The sequence below is a fragment of the Aptenodytes patagonicus genome, chromosome 6 (genome assembly GCF_965638725.1).
Source record: "Aptenodytes patagonicus chromosome 6, bAptPat1.pri.cur, whole genome shotgun sequence".
In the NCBI taxonomy this organism is placed as follows: domain Eukaryota; kingdom Metazoa; phylum Chordata; class Aves; order Sphenisciformes; family Spheniscidae; genus Aptenodytes; species Aptenodytes patagonicus.
In genome coordinates this window covers 33,962,418-33,984,345 of record NC_134954.1, presented here as the reverse complement: position 1 = coordinate 33,984,345, position 21,928 = coordinate 33,962,418, and the positions used below count along the sequence as shown (strand labels likewise).

At 39.7% G+C, this 21,928-nt stretch overlaps 1 protein-coding gene across 8 annotated transcripts in view; it reads right to left on the bottom strand.

The window, feature by feature from the left end:
* AGAP1 (ArfGAP with GTPase domain, ankyrin repeat and PH domain 1) overlaps window positions 1-21,928 on the bottom strand; it is a 392,763-nt gene that overhangs the window by 42,057 nt on the left and 328,778 nt on the right. For 4 of the 8 annotated variants that reach the window (XM_076342039.1, XM_076342040.1, XM_076342034.1 and 1 more), the window contains 3 exons: window positions 13,201-13,278; window positions 4,156-4,310; window positions 1,705-1,795 (listed from right to left, as the gene is read on the bottom strand). In XM_076342039.1, the coding sequence (XP_076198154.1) occupies window positions 1,705-1,795; window positions 4,156-4,310; window positions 13,201-13,278 (324 nt within the window). The remainder of the gene's footprint in view (window positions 1-1,704; window positions 1,796-4,155; window positions 4,311-13,200; window positions 13,279-21,928) is intronic. The other 4 variants (XM_076342041.1, XM_076342042.1, XM_076342035.1 and 1 more) reach the window with 1 other exon arrangement.

Below are 21,928 nucleotides of genomic sequence, written 5' to 3'. Positions count from 1 at the left end.
ATGCCACCCACAGCTGTACAGACAGACTGGAGCAGAAATCAGTAACACTCCCACTGCGGTCTGCTCACAGGCAGCAGTGAGTACTTCAAATGAGCTAAATATACATCTAGGTCACTTGAAGACCCCATCCTTCTCATATACAGCACAGCATCTTATATGCCTTTTACTTGAACTATAGCAAAGCTTTGGTGTAAATCTGAATGACTACCAGGTCAATATGAAAGAACACTAATAAGTAAGAGTCATTTATGGGCTGTATATGTTAAAATACCAGCCAAACCAATGTTTCCCCTTGTTTATCACCTGCTGGATTACTAGCCAGTGGAATGCAAAGACCTTAATTTATCCATGTTGCTATTTTTTCTCTCTGTCTGTGAAAAGTCCCTGTGAAATCTCTCTTTGGGATCTCCCTCCAGCAAGCCAACAAGCTGTTTTGACAGCATCCCAGTGCTGGTGCTCAAAGCCCGGTCCAGCCAGGGCTCACACCCCTGTGTGCTGAACCGCCGGGGACAGGGCAGCTGCCATTGTTCTTGATCCATCTCCTATGGATGGCATATGAATATCTGACAGTTTTCAAAAGAAGCAATTAAAACCAGTCTGTATGTGAAGCACATTTTGATGGCATGGAAAAATCTTTATTATTTTAAATGGCTGTTAACGTGCTAACCACCTTCCCTTCAAGCCTTCTGAGGATGAGGCAGGGGATTGTTTGGTGGATGACCGAATCAGCTAAATTGCTAACTATACAGATAGCAAATTAGTCATGCAAAAGCACTTGCACTTCCAAATGAATGTTCATTTTAAAGTTAACTGGGATGTTAGAATGGCTTAGACCAGTAGTCAAAATCCTGAACAGCAAGTCTTAAAAAAAAATTATACCCAAAGAAAAATAAATGAATATTTTTCCATTTTAAGCACATGTAAAAATCACAAGAAAAGTTCTGACTTTCAAATTTCAAAGATATAAAAATGCACAAGTTCTCAATCTTTCTGCTTCTACAACTAATTGCTTTAGAGCAAGAGTACTTCCTTTTCATGGCTTTGTTGCAAACCCCTGGAACTAAAGAGCACCAGAATAATGACCTCAGCTGGGGTTAGTGAGGTGAACCGCAGCTCAAAGTATTCTCGAGAACACTTTTCTGAACACTAAGTATATGTTTTAAAAAAATAAAAAAAAGGAAAGAAACACAAAGGGGAGAAAAAAAAAAAATCCCAAATCGGTTTTCTAGTATCCAGATATAATGAGCAATGACTTTGGTTTCTTCTGACAAGTAACCCTAAAAAAAACAAACCAAAAAAAGCACCAAACAAGCTCTACGTCTTTGAAAATATTACCATGGCACACATGTCCTCTGTCCTTTCCAATAGGAGGAAAATGGAAGTAACTGATGTCAAACAGCAAACTTCTTTTTCCTTTTCTTCAAAGGAAAGTAAAGAAAAGCTGACATTTAAAGTGGCATGTGAAACAACAAGGGGAAAAAATTAGGATGCATCCGACACTGCACATATTAAGTACAAATTAACATAAAATAAGTCTGATTAAGCAAACTCTATAATGAAGAAACAACGTTCAAACAACATATGGAACGTAATACCGAAAAAGACAAAGCCCATGGTGGGCATTCACCTATGTCTCTGTCAAGAAGAAGCCTTGGCCAAGAAGGAGAAGAGGTCAATTTTCTGAAGCCAAGCGGCCATACTTACTCTGTGCTTCACAGTCCACGCAGTGGGAGTTGCCTCTGATATTCCTTATGGACTGAAGGGCCATGGCCTCGTTCTGACTCGTCAGGCGGGACTGCGTAGATTTAAAGAAATGCATAAGCAACAAATAAAAACCCAATAAAAAGACTTAGATGACACAACTGTCAGCTGAATGAACGGCAAAACCCAAAGCTTAGGCCAAGGTTGAATGAATGTGATCAAGGAACCAAGTCCTTGGTTTGCCTCTCAAGAAATGGTGATCCTTTGGCATCTCCCAAGTACTGCAAGTCCACACCTGCCAAGCAGGGACTCCTCTTTCTTCCCATATTTCTCACAGCTCAGGATTTCTCCCAGGGCTCTATCCACCCTGCCCAGGAGCTCCCAGAGTTTTGGGGTCTCCAGTCTGGATTCTAACAAGTGGGGAGACTGCACAGAGGAAAAACAAGCTTCAAAATGAACCCTGCTATTCACAAGTAAAATGGTCACAGAATAGGTTTGCTTCTTGAGATAAATTAGATAAGAATATTATTTTATAAAATCAATTTCTTTTATTGATGTTTATGCTTTTGCTAATGAAGACTAAGGGATGGTTTGCAAAAGCAACTGAAACCTTTTTATCATCAAAAGGTCAGATTTAATCAGATGGCTCCCATTTAAATTCTCTCCATGATGACCTGCCAATGACCTCTACTTGGACCTGGAGAGACTGTCACTATGTACAAATAGTTCGGCTCTACCCAACTAAACCGTCTTGCAGGCTTTCCAAGAAGAAAACTGTTAGCTGTACCAAATAATGGACTCTCTGCAATGAATTGATTTAAGCGGGGATGAGGACCAGGTCTTAAGTATGGCCATGTGGAGATATGTCCTCCTGATCTATCAAGAGAACACCTACTAAACCTGTCCAACTAACTACACTTTGCTATTCCAGCTAGTTCTTCTGACAAGTTTTGAGACCTCAGTAATACTTTAGAGAAAAAAAACCTCTCTGAGCATTGTAGCGGGTTGAATAAAAAGCTCCCTGTACACGCGTAATCTTATCAACAGATTCGCCCTTTCAAACGAATATTTAATATACACAAAGGCTGATCTTCTCTGTGGGTACTGCATAGTAAATACTACCAGCCACTCTTTATCCTCTTTTATATTAGTATTTTTATATAGGTGTTAGTGTACAAATTTCCTCTATTGTGTTCCCTTAACATACATAGTTGAATGCATAAATCCATGACAGGCAAAAAAACCATACAAGCAGTCATTTTTCTCCATCTCAGAAATACATATTGGAAATAAATAAATTTTTTAAACAAAATGGAAAGTAAATTATATTATGATGATGATAATTACTGGTGTCTGATCTACTCTGGTAGATCAGGGCAATGAGAGAAGGCATTCATTTTAAAATATGAGTCTCCTCCTTGCAATATGAAATCATTAAAGACGTCTGTTAGGTGGATAATGTCAAAGGATCTATAGGTTTGAATAATTACTCCTCACTTCTCTCCCTCCACTACCACTCAACACCTTGCTCTCTAGTTGTGAAGTGTTTGCAAACACAGACTCAAGAAGCAGAAGTTCTCTTGCCCTTCCAAAAACGAGCAATGGCTGAAGAAGTCTCAGATTTTAAACATTTATTTATTTATTTATTTAGACAGGAAAGGAGACCAAATTACTTGTGTCATCATAGGAAAGCATTGCAAGGTAGAAGGCCTGTACCTCTTAGACAATGTTCATCTTCCCCCAAAAAGCTTTGATGAACTGTTTCTGGATTTGCTTTCTGTTATATTAGTTAAGGCAGAAAACCATAAAAAAATTAATTCAGTGTAATTAAAGAAAAGAAAAATTGTGCCTATGCTTTGTAAAGCAACAGACACAAAAGCAATAGCTTAATTTTGATTTCTGTGATTTGTATTACTTCATCATGGCAGAGTCCTATGACTGAATGCTACTGCACATTTATGGTTAGGCCAACCAGAATGTTTAGTTAAATTTTGCCGTGCAGAAGCTTAGTAGATTTGACTAGTAAATACACTGGGTTTTGGGTCTGCCTCCACTCTTCTCCAAGGCAGGCTTCTCCTCAAGGGCCTTCTGCAGACCTTTAACCTGAAACAAACCTGAATCTGCAGCAGTGACTACACTATACAACTTCTCAGTAGGGAGAGTCCATGACCTAGCCCCAAGTTTCAGTCAAAATTTCAAGAGCAATACCGAAGGCAAAACAGATAATCCAGGAGCTCCATTAATTCAATTGCTGTAAAAAAACTGTAAAACAGGCTACAGCACCAGCTGTCTTGAAATAGCTGAGATATGCATGCAGCTCTAACACTGCTCTGTCGTGTGCATAATACATGCATGTCTCTAGTACAGGTTTAAAATTCAGAGTTCTTGATTTTGCTTTCATCTTAATGATCATCCACCCGTTACTCATTTTCAGTATCACTCTGTGTACCATACCTTGTTCTTGCTGCTCTCACATGACTGTAAACTGGCCAAGATCTGACTCTCTATAGCTTGTACCCACGCATCTCTTTCTTCATAGGTGGTAGCTTCAAAGTGCCAGGTCTGGCCAGTGAGAGAGACAATGATAAACTCAAAGTTTTCTTCTTGTTCTGAAAAAAACATGCCAATAGGAAGAAAAGTTATAAGTTTAAGGCTATCAATAGCTAGGCTCAAACAATCCTGTTTGATGAGCATTTCTGCAATGTAACGAGCAAACGCAGGTCTGGACATTTGAGGTTTGAGGCTAGATATATCCAACTACCCTGCAGTTGCACAACACATCAGAAAATGACTTGCGGATCCACTGCTTTTTCTCTCCAAATGTTATGCAGATAAAGTACTGTTTTGGTTCCTGTGTGCGTTTGAGAGTTCAGTATCGAGTCTATACCTTTCTCGAACACAAAGGGGCTAACAAGCATTACTTAGAATTAAACCTGAGGTGCTAAGAGCTACATAATGTAAAAATCAAAATGTGTCACAAAATAACTTAAAAGATGAATGGACTATAAAAAGCTGACAATACAGAAAATTTGACAATTTACTCTCTTCCTTCAAACAGTTTTTTACATGCACAGATATATTAAAAGTGGATATGTACATTTTCTTGTCTACAGCATAAATACACTGGGTTATAATACAGGATTAAAATCAGTTCAACCTGTTCAACATTCACGTTTCACACAGGAGATGAGAAAATGATCTGAGAAGCTAGCAGAAAGGGTCAATGAAATATCCTTAGGGCTACTCGAGTATAAGGACATATATTCAGGCCAGAGGACCGCAGCATATGAAAATACCAGCAGAACTGAACTAAATGGACACATACTCTAACCACACATGGGACACCAAAGTCAAATTAAAAAAAAAAAAATCAAGGAAGCTGAAACAGAGCGAGTGGAATTGGGAAGGGCAGGCATGAAGCATGAAAGGAACAGAATAATAGAGCACAAAGTTCTGGTGAACATCAGCCATAATGGGCTTTAGAAAGAACATTTACATTCGCTTGTCTGCTAATGACTTATTATATATTCAGAGCCATGAAACTCCTGCATTACCTTGTCAGCCATAAGCATGCAAAGATAAGTGACAAATCTAGCACTAGCTTTAAAGCCAGTACTGCTGCTCACTGGCAGTCATTTTCTCAACCTGTGGGACAACTGGTTTTCTTTCATAAACTCGATGCTAGCAAGGCCAGTGCTTACACTGCTTTAATGATGCCTCAAAAAATAGCAGAAGGTTACTTTGCACTTGAGGTGAGAATAAACAGAGGTGAAGGTTATTTCCAGGTGCATGAGCTGCATGAAGTGGCAGTTTTACTAAAAAAAATAGTACGTGGGATAAGTGGGAAAAGAAAGATAAGAGAAATGATGCAACTGTACGACTATAACTACTTTTCACTTTAGCAACACTGTGTTAAAAACAAACAGGCAGTCTCGTTATCCAAAATGCTATGACTAAATCATGGAAAAAGCCACATTTATCAGAGCTTTCAAGAGTTTATGAGGAAGATGTAAGGGGAACTACTCAACAATAAAGGAAATTACGCTCAGTCCTGTGCGCTGTCTCCTATAGGACAACACAGATAGGTTCTTCTACTTATGTAGAAATGGTATAGCATACGATCAGTGGGGAGGGTACAGGCATACGCAGAGTTATGCATATGTTGACAAGAGCAGGGAACGATGGTGAAGGAGGAGAACATGAAAAACTGAATCCCACCTGAAGCAGCCCCCTGTAGAGTCCAATTTAGGAAATTCATCATTCTTAGGCTTTTCAATGGCTTCTAAGCGATAAAACTTTGTACTCCTGAAGCCTTACTAAAGAAGGATTTCCAAATGACGGTCACTAAATGTTCCGAAAATCCTTCTATATAAATTACTCACTGTGGGTGTTACTGAGACACACATATTGTTATGGCAGGGATCCTGCAATATGCAGTAACACAAAGGCCCTTTTCAGCCTCACTCCATTTTCTGCATCTCATGCCCTTCTCCCTCAGCCCTTCCCTTCTCCACTCGCACCTCTGCTCCAGGCTGCATCATATTTTCCCTGCACCTCTCTCCCCTGACCATACACCATACCACTTCTACATAAGCCAAAGGCTTGGCATAAGCTGAAGGAGCTGCCTACTAAAGAAAACAGTCATCTTGCCACATCAAGTTAAAAATTCCCCACATCTGCTTTTCAAGCAGGGAGGAGGCCCTGTAGGGACGCCAGGACACAGAAGAGCACAACAAGAGAGGAGACTTCTCCAGCACACGTGGCAGGGCTGACTTCTCAATGAATAACAACAAGTATATGTGGTATATAACTAATACTCAACAAGTATATATGGTATATCTTTAGAGAGTCTCTCTGCACTAATCCTGTATCAGTTCATCCCAGCATTTAAGTACGAGCTGACTTTCCAGCACTACAATTCCAGACCTTAAAAGAAATATATGCAATCAAGATGCAGCATCATTGAATCCTCCTATCTCCTATTTGCCAATAATCCTGATCATGTACATGAAGCTGGTTTGCCCAAGAAGGGCTTATGACAAATAAATTCTGCAATTCAGCCAGCGTACCATTTAAAAGTGAGGTTGAAATACCATCCTTGCAGCGGTACCTCTGCAAGCTTTGTTTTCCAGAAACGCTACACAAAGTTATTCCCCTGCTTACGGGAGACCTATGGCAGAGGACACAAACCCGGCTATTCAGGCAACTGGAGTGCAATTCAGGAAACACCTCCAGCCATTTCCCATGGTTGCTCTTTTATACGCCAAGTCTCCTTTTCCCAAAGGCGAGGCTCCCGTGTTTCATCTCCTGACCTCTTCTGCTGTGACCAGCTGACACTGTGACAAAAGCTGTAAAGACCCTGCACAGCCTTTGTGGTTTGGGATCGCAAAGTCCACGTAACACGCCGGTGAGTCTGTCCTTGTACAGCCCCACCGCGGATTATGAGGGCTGCAGTGTGTTTTAAAGCTTGGCTGGAAGGATATTTTCAGTTCATCAGTAAGTTAGCCGAAAACTTGGTCATTGCTGATGATACATTAAGAACATACAAGTTTGCACTCTCCTATATTCACTAAAGCTTCAGGTTTACTCCCTAAAAAGCTCAGATGAAAAGCAACTGTGCCAGTTGAAGATGTGTTCAGTAATACATTTTCTGCTTAAATACACCGAATTTTTTTTTTGTAAGCACAATTGTGAAACAAAGCAGCAATGCCTGCTCCACGTCACCCACAGGGCAATGCCTACAACAGATGAGCAGCAAATGTGAATGTCCTTAATACCGCATACACGCACATGAAAATCCAGGCAGCAGAATGAAATTCTTCAGTTTTACTCTTCAGAAAAATTATAGGTTGTGCTACTTAAATCCCTGTGAGCCCAATCACAAAATTTCATTAAACAGTTTTCCATGTTTAACAGTTATTCATAGAAAGGTCCACTATAATAGTATTTTAGCACCATCAACCTGTCGAAATCAACCTGCCCAATTACTCCAAACTACATTAATAACACCGGATATTACACTAATTGTGTCCAGTTTCTATGCAGACGAGGTCCCGCGGGGCTAATTTTGCATCCTCAGGGGCAAGCAACTCAGCCATCAACCTGATTTCACCAGGAATCCCTCCTCATTACACAAGTCCAGGCTGTCAAACTTTTTTTCTAAAAAAAGGTTAATGGGCCAGTCAGTCATCAATTATTTCCTGGAAGGCCAGCAGACAAAGGGTTAAAGTGCGAAGAACCAGCTGCAACTGATTTCCATTTGGAAGTTAGTATCAACAGGAGATGTCTAAAATGTTGTTGTTGGTTTTGCTTTTTTTTTTTTTAAAGTGGGAAGGGGTGGCTAGGATAGGAAATGAGCTGAAACTATAAGATTATGATGACATGGAACCTAAAGCATAAGTGATTTTTTTTTAAGAGGACCAGTGGGAGTGGGCATGCAATTAGTGAATTTTAGGAAAACCACCCCACCATCATAGCCACCACACCACTTCCAAGAATGGTACCACCATTTATGCTGCATATACTGTTTTTGCCATTATCTTTTCATAGTAAAATTACTGCATTTAACCCAAGTTAACATTTATTTTGCTCTGCCAAAAGACAGACATTGCTACAGCCCACCCACTTACGGAAAACAAGATATACAATTTCTTAGAAGCAAAAAATTGTGCAAGGGAAAACAAACATTTAGGCATCGTCTCACTGCATTCCCATACCAATGCCTGCGTTTATGGTATGTAACAGAGATCAGATTTAGAGAACTACACTGAAAATAACTACAGGATACAATTAGTCTATAACCTGTTCCAGAGAACTCAATTAAGTCTACTAAAATGTAGGGAAAACACATGTCCAGAAGCAGTTACGCCTCTTGGTATCCCGTAAGAGTGGTTCTAAATGGTGTGCATATATCACTTTGTTCACAATTTCCACTTCCCACATCTTTTATTCTCAATATTAAGAATTGCATAAATAGCCACCGACACCTTGCACCAGTGGTGGGTAACCACAAGCACAGTTTGAAGTCAACAGAAGACAGGGGCCCCTTTCTGCCAGGCACTCTACAGTCAGAAATTACACCCATCCCAAAAGTTTGCTTTTAAACAAAAAAAATTTTCTATTTTTCCATGGGTATAAAACAAAGACTTGCCAGGCTTAAGGCATTTTTCACAGGCATACATGAATATTTTGCCAGAATCAGAAATAAAACTGGATCTTCTGGCTTCCAAGCCAACCAGCCTCTTCCACTAGGTGCCAGATTGTGCATTTGTATCTTTGCCCAAAGTAGTTGTCGGAGGATCCTGGTGCTGTTGCTAATTAATAGTAACTCACCGTGCACGTCTGGTGGATGATGCCACTCACACAGAAAACACTTTCCAGAAACAAGAAGTCAAGTGCGGAACCAAAAGATTCTCAATGGCGTATTTCAAACACCCGTGAAGCATCTTCCAGAGCTGAGGTTACAGCTTGAAACCTAGTCAAGCCTACCTCAAGCAACACTGAGACCTATTTAAACTCCCTTTTTATCACGTCCTTCTCCCTCTCTCAAAAATCACTTCCGCTCAAGCACCCTTCCTTAATAACCCTTCATCTTGTCAAAAGGATGAGAATGAAAAACTGCCGAGGGTGCCCTAGCAATCAACATTAGATGTTTACAATATACAATTTGTTTACAACAAAGGCACATGTTATTTACATACTATATAATGTTAACTATCCTTACCTTTTGCCACTTAGTGTAAATTATCCCTGTAAGTTGGAAGATAAGTATGTTTATTAGCAGCCTCAATTAAGGAAATATTTGTGCCATGTCCCACTGGGCATGACTATGCTAATACTTCTCTTCCCTTTCCAAACCCAGTGTCTAAATCTAATTAGTTTTGAAAATCAACCCTATCAGGAAAATATAGCTCTGCTATCGGTTGCCCACAGCTCTTGATAAAGGTTGTGTTCCACTGGAAGAATTTTTCAGCGGTACTGTTTTATATCGCTACCCGTGAGTGACAAACTGGTGATGACAGGCCAGTTTCTAGCTCAAGGGACTAAGCCCCCCCGCCATATGTACTTGTTGTTTTATTTGGATGCCAAGACAACACGATTTGAAGAAATCCATGAAGTAACTTTAGAATTCAGTTCATACAGTACGTGAGTCTACACTTGCATTAGGTGTTTCCTAACGTTTCAAGCCTGCGGTTTACTTTTTAAATTATACGTGTTTCAAAGCTGAAGAGCTTGCTTAACTGAGAGGTGTTGCGAAGCTGAGTCTATTGGGCACAGCTTATCTTGAGTGCTCGGAACAGCCTCCCCCTCCGTCTGTCATGGTTACCAAAAGTGAACTTTCTGCATAGGCACAGCACCACAGCAGCAATGGCATCACTAACTTTCAAGCAAACGGTAGAGTTAATGAATATGCAGAAGAAAAGTTTTCCATGAGAGCCTGGCAACTCAGATGCAGCACTGTTTAACACGTCACGTATGTAACCATGAAGAGCGGAAAAATGAGGATTTAATATCTTTATGCATGTTAACCCATAGCATGCAGAGCACAGCCATTTAATTTTGTAAAGATACTCCTGTCCGCTGTGCTGCAAAATCTGTTGATATAGGAAAAATAATTCTGTATTTTAACAATATTGCTATGACAGCAGGTACAAGAAACTCCAGCTTGTCTTAAAACCAGAGTGGGGTCTGTTTTAAGTACAACACACTGATATTACATACTTTCCCCCTAGAAAATCAAAGGATTGCTTGAAGCCTGCAATAAGGAGCAGGTGGGACTTTTTCATTTGTCAGTGGCTCCCTATAGAAAACCCCCAAAATCTGAAAACTAAGAGTTTTAGGCAAACTCTAAAATTAAAGAAAGTAAAATTTCTTGCAATCATACAAAACTGATGAAGGAACAGTGGAGGACATAGTTGTACAATGTCCTGCACGCCTCTGCCCTCAGAAGTTGGAGTTCTTCAGCTGTGATCTTACACCCAGCCACCTCTGTGAAGATCCTGTTCTTCCTCACTCCTCTGAGACCAGGACAGAAATGCAGTGTTTTTCCTATCAAATAGCCAAGAGACAGGAGCCACACTCAGGGAGGACTCTCAGCTTTGCACAGTGCACAGCAAAAGGTGACCCTGTGTAAGCACAAGAGACCCACAATGCTGAGGACCATCCATATACCTGCTTCTGCCAAGCATCTACAAAACAATTGCAGCACCTGAGCTGCAGATTTCTCCATCTTAATCAGAGATTTTGCTACTTGGAAGCATACAGAATATCTAAATAATAGGACCGGCATTAAAAATTATTGGAGAGGCTGCTTTCTAGATCAAGCTTTCAAAAATGGGACTGTACACGATGGGAACATTTTTGGTTTGTAAGAAGGTGTAAGTGCAATTGAGCAAGCATGTGCTAAAGACCAAAGCAGATTTGTTATTCTGGACTGTCATTTCCTATCACCGTTCTCTTTTTTGAAGGCATAATTATCTAAACATGTAGCTTTTAATACTTACAGTGCTCATTAACTCGACATTTGCGTGTCTCACCATTCCAGCTTTCACACAAAGGCTTAAGGAACCAGCTCAAAGATGCAAAGCTATGGAGAACACTGAATGTTCAGTTTTTAGTGGAGATACTACTTCCAAAAAAAGATACATTTGCCTAGTTTCAGAATTTCGTTTTGATGATATGTCTCAAAACTCTTTGGACAATGGCCATCAGGAACATGTTCCCATACGCTTATCCAAGGTGCCTTTGATACTTAGTTTGATCAGTAAGATAAAAGATTCTCAAACTAGACAGGCCCTAAAAAATGAAATCTTTATCTGTGAAACACAAGGGAATTCTTTATACTTGCTTCCCTGTTGCAATTTAGTAACAGGTAGATATAAAATCACAAGCTTCTCAAGGAGTAAACCTGTAACAACAAACATGCCCACACACTGATTAGAAGAAAAATCTGGCTGGGAGATAAAAACCAGCAAATACATACAAAATTACAAATCATTAAAAAGTATCTAGCTAGTTTCCTATCAAATGGAAAAAACCCTACCCCAAACTTACTAATGTCCAACAATCATTTTTTCTCATTTCTTATTTTGCACTTCATACTTGAAAATATAACAAAGATTAAAATAGACAGTTTTGCAACTGTTGCTCTGAAAGGTAATAATTTTACATTTACACTGATAAATAAAACAAAATTATAATTAAAAAAGCTGCCTTAACAAGCTGCAGTAAAATCACACTTTTGTTTCCTGCGTACACTTTGTTTGGCAGAGAGAGCAAGGCATCCGACAGCAATACAGCAGTAATTGTGCAAAAGAAGGACGGTGATATAAATCACCAAAGGTTAATGATCAGGATGTGAACAGAGGGACTTGTTTACAGAAATAGCATGCAATTTAAAATTTACAAGAGATTTAATGCCACTGCTTGGCAATCACTAAAATCAACAGCCCAGAAAACAGTGACATTAAGAAAAATATTACAGTTATAATCATTCCAAAATAAGTCAATTAGTGTTAGGGCATGCGCTTGCGATTACTTGACCCATTTGGTTCGCACTTAAGTGAAAAAAAAAAAAAAAAATCCCCCTCCCTTATACTGAGATTACTGAGTTGTGACCTATTTTGCATTCCCTATTTCTTACACCATCCCTCTCACATGCTGTTGGAGATGGTGGTGGAGGGTTTTTTTTTTCCCCCCTCTCTCCTTGCCTGGCTTCCAAGTAATTCTGACCTTTGACATTTGTAATAATAAAAAAAAAAAAAAAAGAAGGAAGTTTATAATTGTGTTGTTCAAATGAAGGGGGGGGGGGGGGGGGGGGGATAAAATTCAATGTGCTATTATACAAAAGCCATGACGGCTGTCTTCGGTGGAAAAAAAGCAATGTAAGTCAATTTGTGAACTTTGGCACCAGGTGACCTTTAGAAATACAACAATATACAGAATTTACAAGCAAGAGTAGCACATGCAAATGACCCGGCACTGTCTCGCCTTTGGATTAGAGCTGCAAAGAGCATTATGGAGAAGGCTTGCACAAAACAAATTAAGACTGTTACTTAAATGTCACGGCACACTATTGTATTTGGCTACAGATCATTACACCTGATACTAACACTTTTAAAAGCTGTAATAACTTGGGAAATATTACATTGAGTGCCCACATGTAGAAAGGGAAAAAATATATATATAAAAAAATAAATAAAAGAAGAAAATGGGTTCCTGAAGTAATTTAAACATCACCACTCCACGACTAGAGGGAAAGGTCAAAATTTAAGTAAGCTGAAAGGAACATGAACGGCAAAATAAAATGCACAAACAAAAGATGAAAAGACCAACTGGAATGACTCTGCAAACACAAGATGAAAGCACGCATGCTTTGGGCAAATTTGATTTCCATGCCCGCATTGGGTAAGGGAGAGACGCAAGGAGGACGATTTTTGGAAAAGCAGGTTAAAAAAAGGGGTAAGAGAGATGTTCATCTAAAACGGATGGGTTTGTTACCTTCGGTGTTGGTGCTGCTGCTGCTGTATATATTTCGCAGGCTACCAACACGGTTTAGTTTCCAAGCTTTGCGTTTGGCTGCGTCCAGAGAGCAGAAGGGGAAGAGAAAAAAAAGAGAATAAAAATAAAGAAAAAGGAGGGGAAAAAAAAAAAGAAAAAGGGCAGAAAAGAAATATCAAAATAGCATGTGAAGTAAAATACAAGCACAAGCCTGCTAACACATGAAGAGCTACACACAGAAAATGCACACAGGACTATACAGCCTCTCCAATCCACGAGTGGTATGGAAAGCCTCTTATTGAGAGTGATTTTGTAAGTCTTTACAACATGACAAGATTTGACAAGATTAAATGCACCTGCTATTGGAGTAGACAAAAACAGACCAGTAGCAGTAAAAAAATGCAGGAAGTATTTGTACAGAGGATACACAGCCAGACAAAACAGCTACTGTAAAATGCAATTTAATTAATAACAAAACAGAGCCAGACAAGAACTCCTTTTCCTCCAAAAGCCTGTATTGATCACTTGGTGCCTGTAGTTCACCTTTAAAACACCTTTTTACATCATCACCTTTAAAAGTTGAGGTGATGATGTAAAGGCCTTAGATCCCCATAACAACAAAGTGTGTTATCTGTAGCACTGAGCTTAGAGGCATTACTTAATTATTTTGAAGAGTGTCAAGTAGACATTGATGAAATGATGTTTGTGGTCCTCCCCTCCTCCCCCAGGCAAATCACTGCAAAATCAGAATGTTTATTTGCAAAGTAAAAAAAAAAAAAAAAAAGTATATTCTTTATATGAGGCAACACCCTTGCTTTATTAGAATTGCCCCAAACTTTGAGGTTCTCTGAGTTCCCAGCTGCCATTTTACAATTAGCAGAAAATATTGCTCAAAAGCACTCCATTCCTGTGCTCGTTAGGAGAAAGCACATTTTCACATTCTTTAAAATCGACATGTTTTGCCTCAAGAGTGAATTCACAGTGTGAGAAGTACGTTCAATCAACAATATGTTTAGCCTGAGTTTCATCAGACAGGAACCGTATGAAACATCTGAGTACACCATGACGCTGCTGGCACCTAACAACGACTGAAATAACAGAGATATCCCCTCTTCTTCACCCATGGACATCCCCACACCTGAGGAGGGAACCGCATATCTGCTAAAAGTGGTATCTCTATAGACTTTCCAGCTACCACATCAGCTTACCTAGTCAAGAAATAATGATGCAGCGCTGCTTGGCACACAACTATTTTGTAAAATCTGTTTCATAGGTGCACGGAAGAGATCACTGGGGTCAGTGACAAGTGGAAGAGCATCCAAAACTCCTTCTGAGCTGTCTTTCTTAGCAGGTCACCCAGCCCTCCTGCCCACAGGCAGTGGAGAGCTTTGAGTTTGGGTGTGAGACTTCTAAAAAGGACAGCATCAGAGAAATTAATCATGATTAATTTCTAAGATGTGTTTGAAAATGGAACAGTCTTCCACTCCCATTCAGCTCAGAGTCTGTTATGAGGAAACTCATATGGTAAATCTGGAGTAAGACCATTGTCCCCCTCACCACAGATGCTTCTCACCCTTTAGGATATGAACATCACACAACACAGCAAGTACTGTGATACAACCATTTTAAAATTTTCATTCTATATTTACAAGAGAACTTTTTTAATGCCCCATGAAACTCAGACCAACTGGCTGCTTCCACAGAAAAGGAACAGTGATGTGAAGTCATTCCAATCTTTAACAAAAAGCTTGATTTTCAGCTAAAGAGCTAAGGCTGGAAGAGAAATGCCTAAACACTCTAGACTGTTAAGCTATATACTGTTTTAATAAAGCCATCTGCTGGCTTTAATGCTATATACTGAAAGGGAAAACAGAGGACTGGATGTATGAGTGACATCCTTTAGAATGCATCTTGCTGAAATTAAAATAGGTAACACTATCCGGAAGGCTAAGTTAGATCTATCTAAAAATTAAAGTTCATTAAATCTAAAAAATCTCAATTGTCCTTCAATATGAAAAAAATCTTTAGTTTTAACACAGGTTTAACAAGTCCCAGCAGGTACCAGCAACTAGAGAGGCACAATTTCCCCAGCTGAAAACTTGTTTTTCCTGAAAAAAATTTACATATAAATAGGCAAAATCGAGGTTTGGCACCCCTCAGAAAGGGAAGACCATCTCCAGTACACAGACCCTTTCCCAGTCCCTTTTCATTTTTCACACTTTAATGGCACGTTCGAGTACTGCCATATGAGCAGGAAGTGAACTCGCAGCCTGGTTTTCTATTAACCTATTGATGAAATAATCAATTTTAATGTGTTAAGTGTCATGCCTTTTTCTTCTCTTTAAACAAATGGACTTTTTCGCAGTGATGCTGAGGTCCTGATACATCCGAGTGTGTCCTTTAGCATTGATTAGGCTCCAGGCTGCTTCCTCGTGCTCTGCTGTCTTTGAGAATTCAGTAATATTATCATCAGCAGGGTCTGGACACTGCCAAGCGCAGCCTCTGCTGGGTGACTGATGTGCGTGCGAACACCAGGGCCCAGGTTAGCCATCCTACCCTGCCTGCCTTCAAAATTACATACTGTCTACACATTTTTGTTACCTATCAACACGGCCTTAACGGGCAGTGGCGGTCATTATTTGCCTGGTTTGTCTTTGACTTATATCCCAGGATATTCAGTCCGTCTGGTCTGGCTTCACTTGCTGGTTCCAAAGTTAATTCAACAAAAGCTCGTGTTGCCAACTCTGGATATCTATATATATATATAGTATATATACACTTAAACAAACAAATAAACCCCAACTGGTTTCCAATAAAAAGCTATAAGAAATACTTATTTTATTATTTAACAGCAACAAAGCTCCCTAATTAGAAAGATCTTTAAGGTAGACTGAAGTATTTTCTGGAAGCTTGTTTTCTTCAAAAAATACACTAAGCAGCATCTCTAACTAGAGATACTAGAAAAACCCAGACAAACACCTCTCTGAAATGTCAAATATCTGGAATGAAGTTAACTATTTCCCAGAAGACACCGGGTATTTAATTTAGCTTGTACCGAAATGGCAACTGGTATTCTGCCTAGTGTGTTGTGCTACCACAATCTGAATGACTAATGTATTTTAATAATGTTTCAAGAAAATCTTTTAACAACTTTGACACTTGCCCTGATCTCTGGCTTCACTGCCGACAGAAAAACAACACCTCACAGCAATCAAAGCAGTCCCCCCATCCCAACCACTGTGTAGACACGGAGTAGCAGCACAGTTTCTGCTCTTATCCAAGCTCATTAACTCCAGAAATTTAGATTGCCAAGATTAAACTCCTGTCTTTGCTGGGCAAATTAATTTGTGCATCCTAACACTCAACCTGGACTAGCACAAGAAGTCATTATCTGTCACCCAACAGCACAGAGCTCGGCTTTTAGCAATCCTGCAAAACAACACCGAGATCGTTGCAATGTTCGACTCTGCACAAGCCATCGCCCAGCCATTCCTCCCAGTAGTGACCATGGGAAGAAATCCAAGGCACCAAACCATGAAAGCTTTGACTCTCGGAGCTCGAGATAAGCTTTTTTTTAAGATGAAGTTCTTAAGTTTTTGCAAGGAAGCTGCTTTCAATTGTATCATCTATGACGGGATGCATCACTCATGCAGCACATACGTACTGGGGTATCTTGTTCAGATACACCAGTTAAGGACCTGGAATCTACCAGATGGATTTGTAAGGAGGAAAGAATGATGTGCTTCCATGTAACTGTGTCAAGTGTTACAATGGGCCATATGCATATTAATTTTTTTATAGCAGGAGCTCCTCCTTAGGTAAGACAGAGGTCAGCAATTGTTCAATCATACCAGAAAAATATTTAGCAGCTAGCTGAAAATCTCCATATGCTGTAAAAGAACCACACATTATCTAAACAGACACGTCAGCTCAGCCCTAGAAAGTCACACACCAACCTGGGGAGGGAATTTTCCCCTCTCAGTAATGTAGAAATTAGAAAAGCATTCCCTTCTTCCACCAAAATATTACCTGCAGTGCCTGGCAATGCTGCTATGCATTTCGAAACAAGTAATTCCTGGGTTTGCATATGCCTGACAAACAAGCAGTTGCTTGCTTGTTTAATCAAACTGTCTGGTTGGTTTTTTTTTTGTTTGTTTGGTTGGTTTTTTTAATATCATCCTAAATTTCATCATAATTTTTATGGCAAAGGAATGATATGAGCAATTGGAAACATTTGCTGTGGTAAAACTGCCGCTCCTGCATCCAGAAGGGAGGACTGGATGAGCCTGTTTCCTTCCCCATCAAGGGGATTATGGTGGGCATATAACCACAGCCTCTCCAGAAGCCCTCCTGTTTCCCTCCTTCACGCCTCCTACTTTACTTATCCAAGATGCTTTTGCAAGTTTTTTATTTTTAATACCAGCTTTCTGTTTCAGGGATATTTGAAATGTGGTAGCTCAGACTTTCAGAAAGTACCTCGCCACCTCTCCATCTAAACGCTAAAAAAAAAAAAAAAAAAATCCAGCTCAATCTAACAGTATAAGACAAAACACTTGCTATTGTTAATTAAGGCCTCACCTATGACTACTTATAAGCAAAAAACCCCAAACCCCAAGAATAAAGATTTCTTAGGTGTTGCCCATGACCTGCATTTTGCCTCAGGTATTCACAGAAGTCCTGGCCAGGACAGACATGCCCTGGTGCCAGGAGCTGAGCCTGGCCTTCAGAACCCACAGACCTTGCACTGAATCAAGACCCAGAAGATAAAATATTCTAGGCTGAACACTTGCTTGAGCCACTTAGAAAAGTGTCCTTTTGCATAATTTCTATCAGCAAACGCAGTTTCTCTGGTTGCATGCTCCTTGCATACAGCTTGGAAGTGGACAGAGCCCTGCAAAGCAGCATGCCAAAACGCATACACAGCTACTTGGTGCTTCACGAGGGCTGATAAATATTTTTCGATGGATGTGCTCTCTATAAAATAGGGCTATCGTACCAGTGATCTGTTGTTTCAGGGCGGGTTGCGTTACCCATGACAGCTGTCAAGTTTTCTTCAGCTCTGCACATAACGTTATATGAAAGTCAATTCAAACCGTTTGCACATAACCCTTGTTTTAGCCTCAAAACCATCGTGCTGACTCACCGAGTCCTGCTGAACAAAGCCCTGCCATTTCAGGGAAGCAGCAAGGCAAAAATTCTCACATGTATCACTCTGCAAACATAACTCAACCTGAAGAGTCTTGACATGGCACAGGTTGTGTTTCCAGGAACCATAAACCCCTTTCTCCCCCCCCAGCTGCATCTGCCAATAGTGCCAGACAAACGCCCTGCCACAGAAGGATGCTGAGATGCACCCACCTCATGCGATACGGGCACCAGAAAACACCCCATAGAGAGGGTGATTTCTAAGACCATTGGGCAAAAGTGAATAGTTACAGACAAACTGCAGGCAAAAGAGCATTGCAGCTCACCAAGCAATGTCTTGGGCATCTAGCTACCTAAAAATTGCTAATGGTGCAGGCCTTCAGGAGTTGATCTTGATTCAATAAACTCATCTTTCCAGAAAATACGCTTTGACCTCTTCTGGAGTCAAGGTAAACAAGGCTCCCACTCTTTTTTTGTTCCAAACAAACTTTTTCTGCTTGTTTATTTTTAAAATATATTACTCCCACCAATCTGTCATCCTGTTTCACCAACCGCATGAGAACGATACGGCTTCCAGATCTACATCTTGGACCTTTAAAAACCCATACAAACCTGGAAGGGTCAGAAATGTTTATTACTGTGGCTTTCCTATGAAAAGCCTTAACAAACTGATTAAATCAAACATAACTTAGGACACCTGTAGTTTGACATGAAGAAATGCTACAGACTGGCCACTGCAAACAGAGAGAGCATCTGTGGCTGTAGCGCACATAGAGCATGGAAGTTGTGAAGGTCCTTGCCATGACTCTGTAGGTACTGACCAGACTCACTATGCTTGACTAGAGGCAATTCCACTCTGTTATTTCAGTTTTCTAGGTCCTTACCTGCAATTTTTCAGTTTGTAAGGCAGAGACTGTGACGCACACACTCTGAAGTGGAAGCTATACAGGTTATTTAATAGCTATACAAGTCTTTGAACATCCAAACACCATTGAAAGAGAGCACTAAAAACTGAACCCAAATAGATACTTAAATCTAGTGGGAGATGATTACATGTTAGGTCTCTGTCCATTACAGTAAGCCCTGATGATAAAACGGTGGCAACATCTTGCTGTTTCAGCTGAAGCTCTGGGAGGACATCCAGCTGTATCTGGAGACACAGGCAAGCCTCCGTTTGCTGATGCTTTTGAGTACTCCACTGTGTGAGCTGAACTGTACTGATTTAACATACGTGCTGTATGTAGAATAAGCTTGCTTATATGTTTTAAATGTGTACATCTTAAAGTGAGAGTAGGTATGTCAGTATACGAAGAAGAAAACTAGGCTTCGGTATAGCCTTTTGTTAAGATATGGAGTAACTGGGAATCAATTAAACTTAATGACTCCCAATTACCACATATCTTTGTATTTGTTCAGGCAATAACTTTGCATCTGTGACCAACCCCTTGCAGACAGAAATTCTGTGTTTGCTTTCTTTAATAGGGATGCTATTTATTCTGTGTTAATGAATCTACTTTTCCTGTCTAGTTTAGTTAGACATTGTAGTAAATATGTTTACCACCACTACGATCACATACCATTATTTCTAAAAGCAGTAGATGCTTATAAAAATACTTACCCGTGTGTGTCTAAGGATACATCTGTTTGATGACTATGAAGTTCTTTAACGATGCTTAAGATACTATACTCACCAAAACACCAGATTAACCCCCTTCAACTTGCTCAAATTCAGTTCTTTATACACTTTGATAAGCAGAAATATGCTTTTACTCTTAGAACAGTCTTAATATCTACAGTTTCACTCTAAAAATCTTCCTCCACTGCTGTACTGAGAAACTACAGACGTGTTAATGTCACCTCTGGTCTCCATGTGACAGAGTTCTTTGTTGATTAGATAAATAGTCCTCAGATAGCTGATTAAAAAATGATGTAGCCGTTAGGTGGTGTGTCCAAGCCTTGTCAGCCATGTTGGATGTTAAAGTGTGCATGAATTACATCCCTGGAGTGTGCTGAACAGTGCTGATTAAATGAGGCACGCCACAGCCCTCAGCATCAATTATCAGAAATAATAGGATCTTTTCACCTACGCTGGAGGAAGCGGGCTGGGGATGGAGTCGGTGTGCCACTCGTTTTGCAGAACATATCATTATCATCATCTGCACAAAATAAATAACACTGTCCATTCACCTAAGGACGTTTGTTTATTTATTCTTATTGTGCAACAATTAAAGACCGAGAAGATATATGAAGTAAAACCTTCTCCCATAGCATAGGCCAGGGGAACGTTTTTCATAAAATACCTGTGCAACATCTATCTAGAAAAATAGGGGTATAAAAGATCTGGATGAGAGGCAAACTTGAGCATCAGAGGGGTATTTAAGGATAAACTCCGGGACCACCTAGTTGCCACCCCACCGGGGAAAGGATTCTACCCTTCAGCCCTCCTCCTGCTCTTTTTCAACTCACTCTGCATCACGTGTGGTTTCATCAGGGGCTGTAAAATGGCAGATTGGGGATTTTTCTTTCTTGATGGTCAGCAGAACAGTGATTTGCTCAACAAGACCATGCTCTTTCATAAGAGGCCTGAAATTATTTCATTAAGATGCAACCCAGGACATCCTCACACCATGTAAACTTGTTTCTGTGACAAGGGGCTTGATACTGTCTGTTTTACACTATGCGGAAGCAGCAATGACAAAAATTCCTCAAAAAGGGTTAGAAAAAAAGACCAGGCATATATACTGTATGACATTTAGAAAGTAAAATAATCTGGATACATCGTGTTTCTAGATCTGACCAACACTAAATTTTAAAATTAAAAAAAAAACAAACCCACAAAGTGCAAGGATCTCATAAATATGTACACTACTTTTCTGTAATTCCTAACAAATGCATACAGCACATCTATTAAACCAGATTTCCAAAGTAAAACACCTTTGAACACTTGAACATGACTCTGAAGTTTCCAAACATTGCTGTTTAGTGCATTGGTGTTAACAGGACATATATCCCAAAAGACCAAAAAAACGGAGCCGAAATACAAAAGATTTAACTGCTGCCAGTTATTCCATAAACATTTGACAGTAATAGCCCTTAATACCTCCTTTTTGGACACCAGAAGACTCAGAAAAACAAGCTGCTGGGCATCAAAGGAAATTATTAAAAGTGCTGAGTTACAAAAGTTGCTAGCCCAAACACAAGTAAAACTTTGTCTGATAAAAAAACCCAAACCCTCCCCTCTAAAACAGAAATCCTTTCCAGTGCTCTATTTTAAACCCACAAAACACTCTAAAAGTAATACTTCAAATCACATTAATAGTTAATTACGTTTGGCTTAGATTCAGCTTTGAACATTTCAACCGAAGGAAAAAAAATGAAAACACATTCATACTTCTACTCATGACAGGGGGAAAAAGTTAGTTTAATTAAACATTTCTAAAAAATGTTTTTAATTCTTTTTTTTCCCTCTGTAAGATTTCTTCACTGAAACTTTTGCAGTAGGTAAAGAACCAACTAAACTATTTCAGTGCATTTCCAATACACTATAAACATACAAGATTCAAATCGACAAAAGTAAATGGTA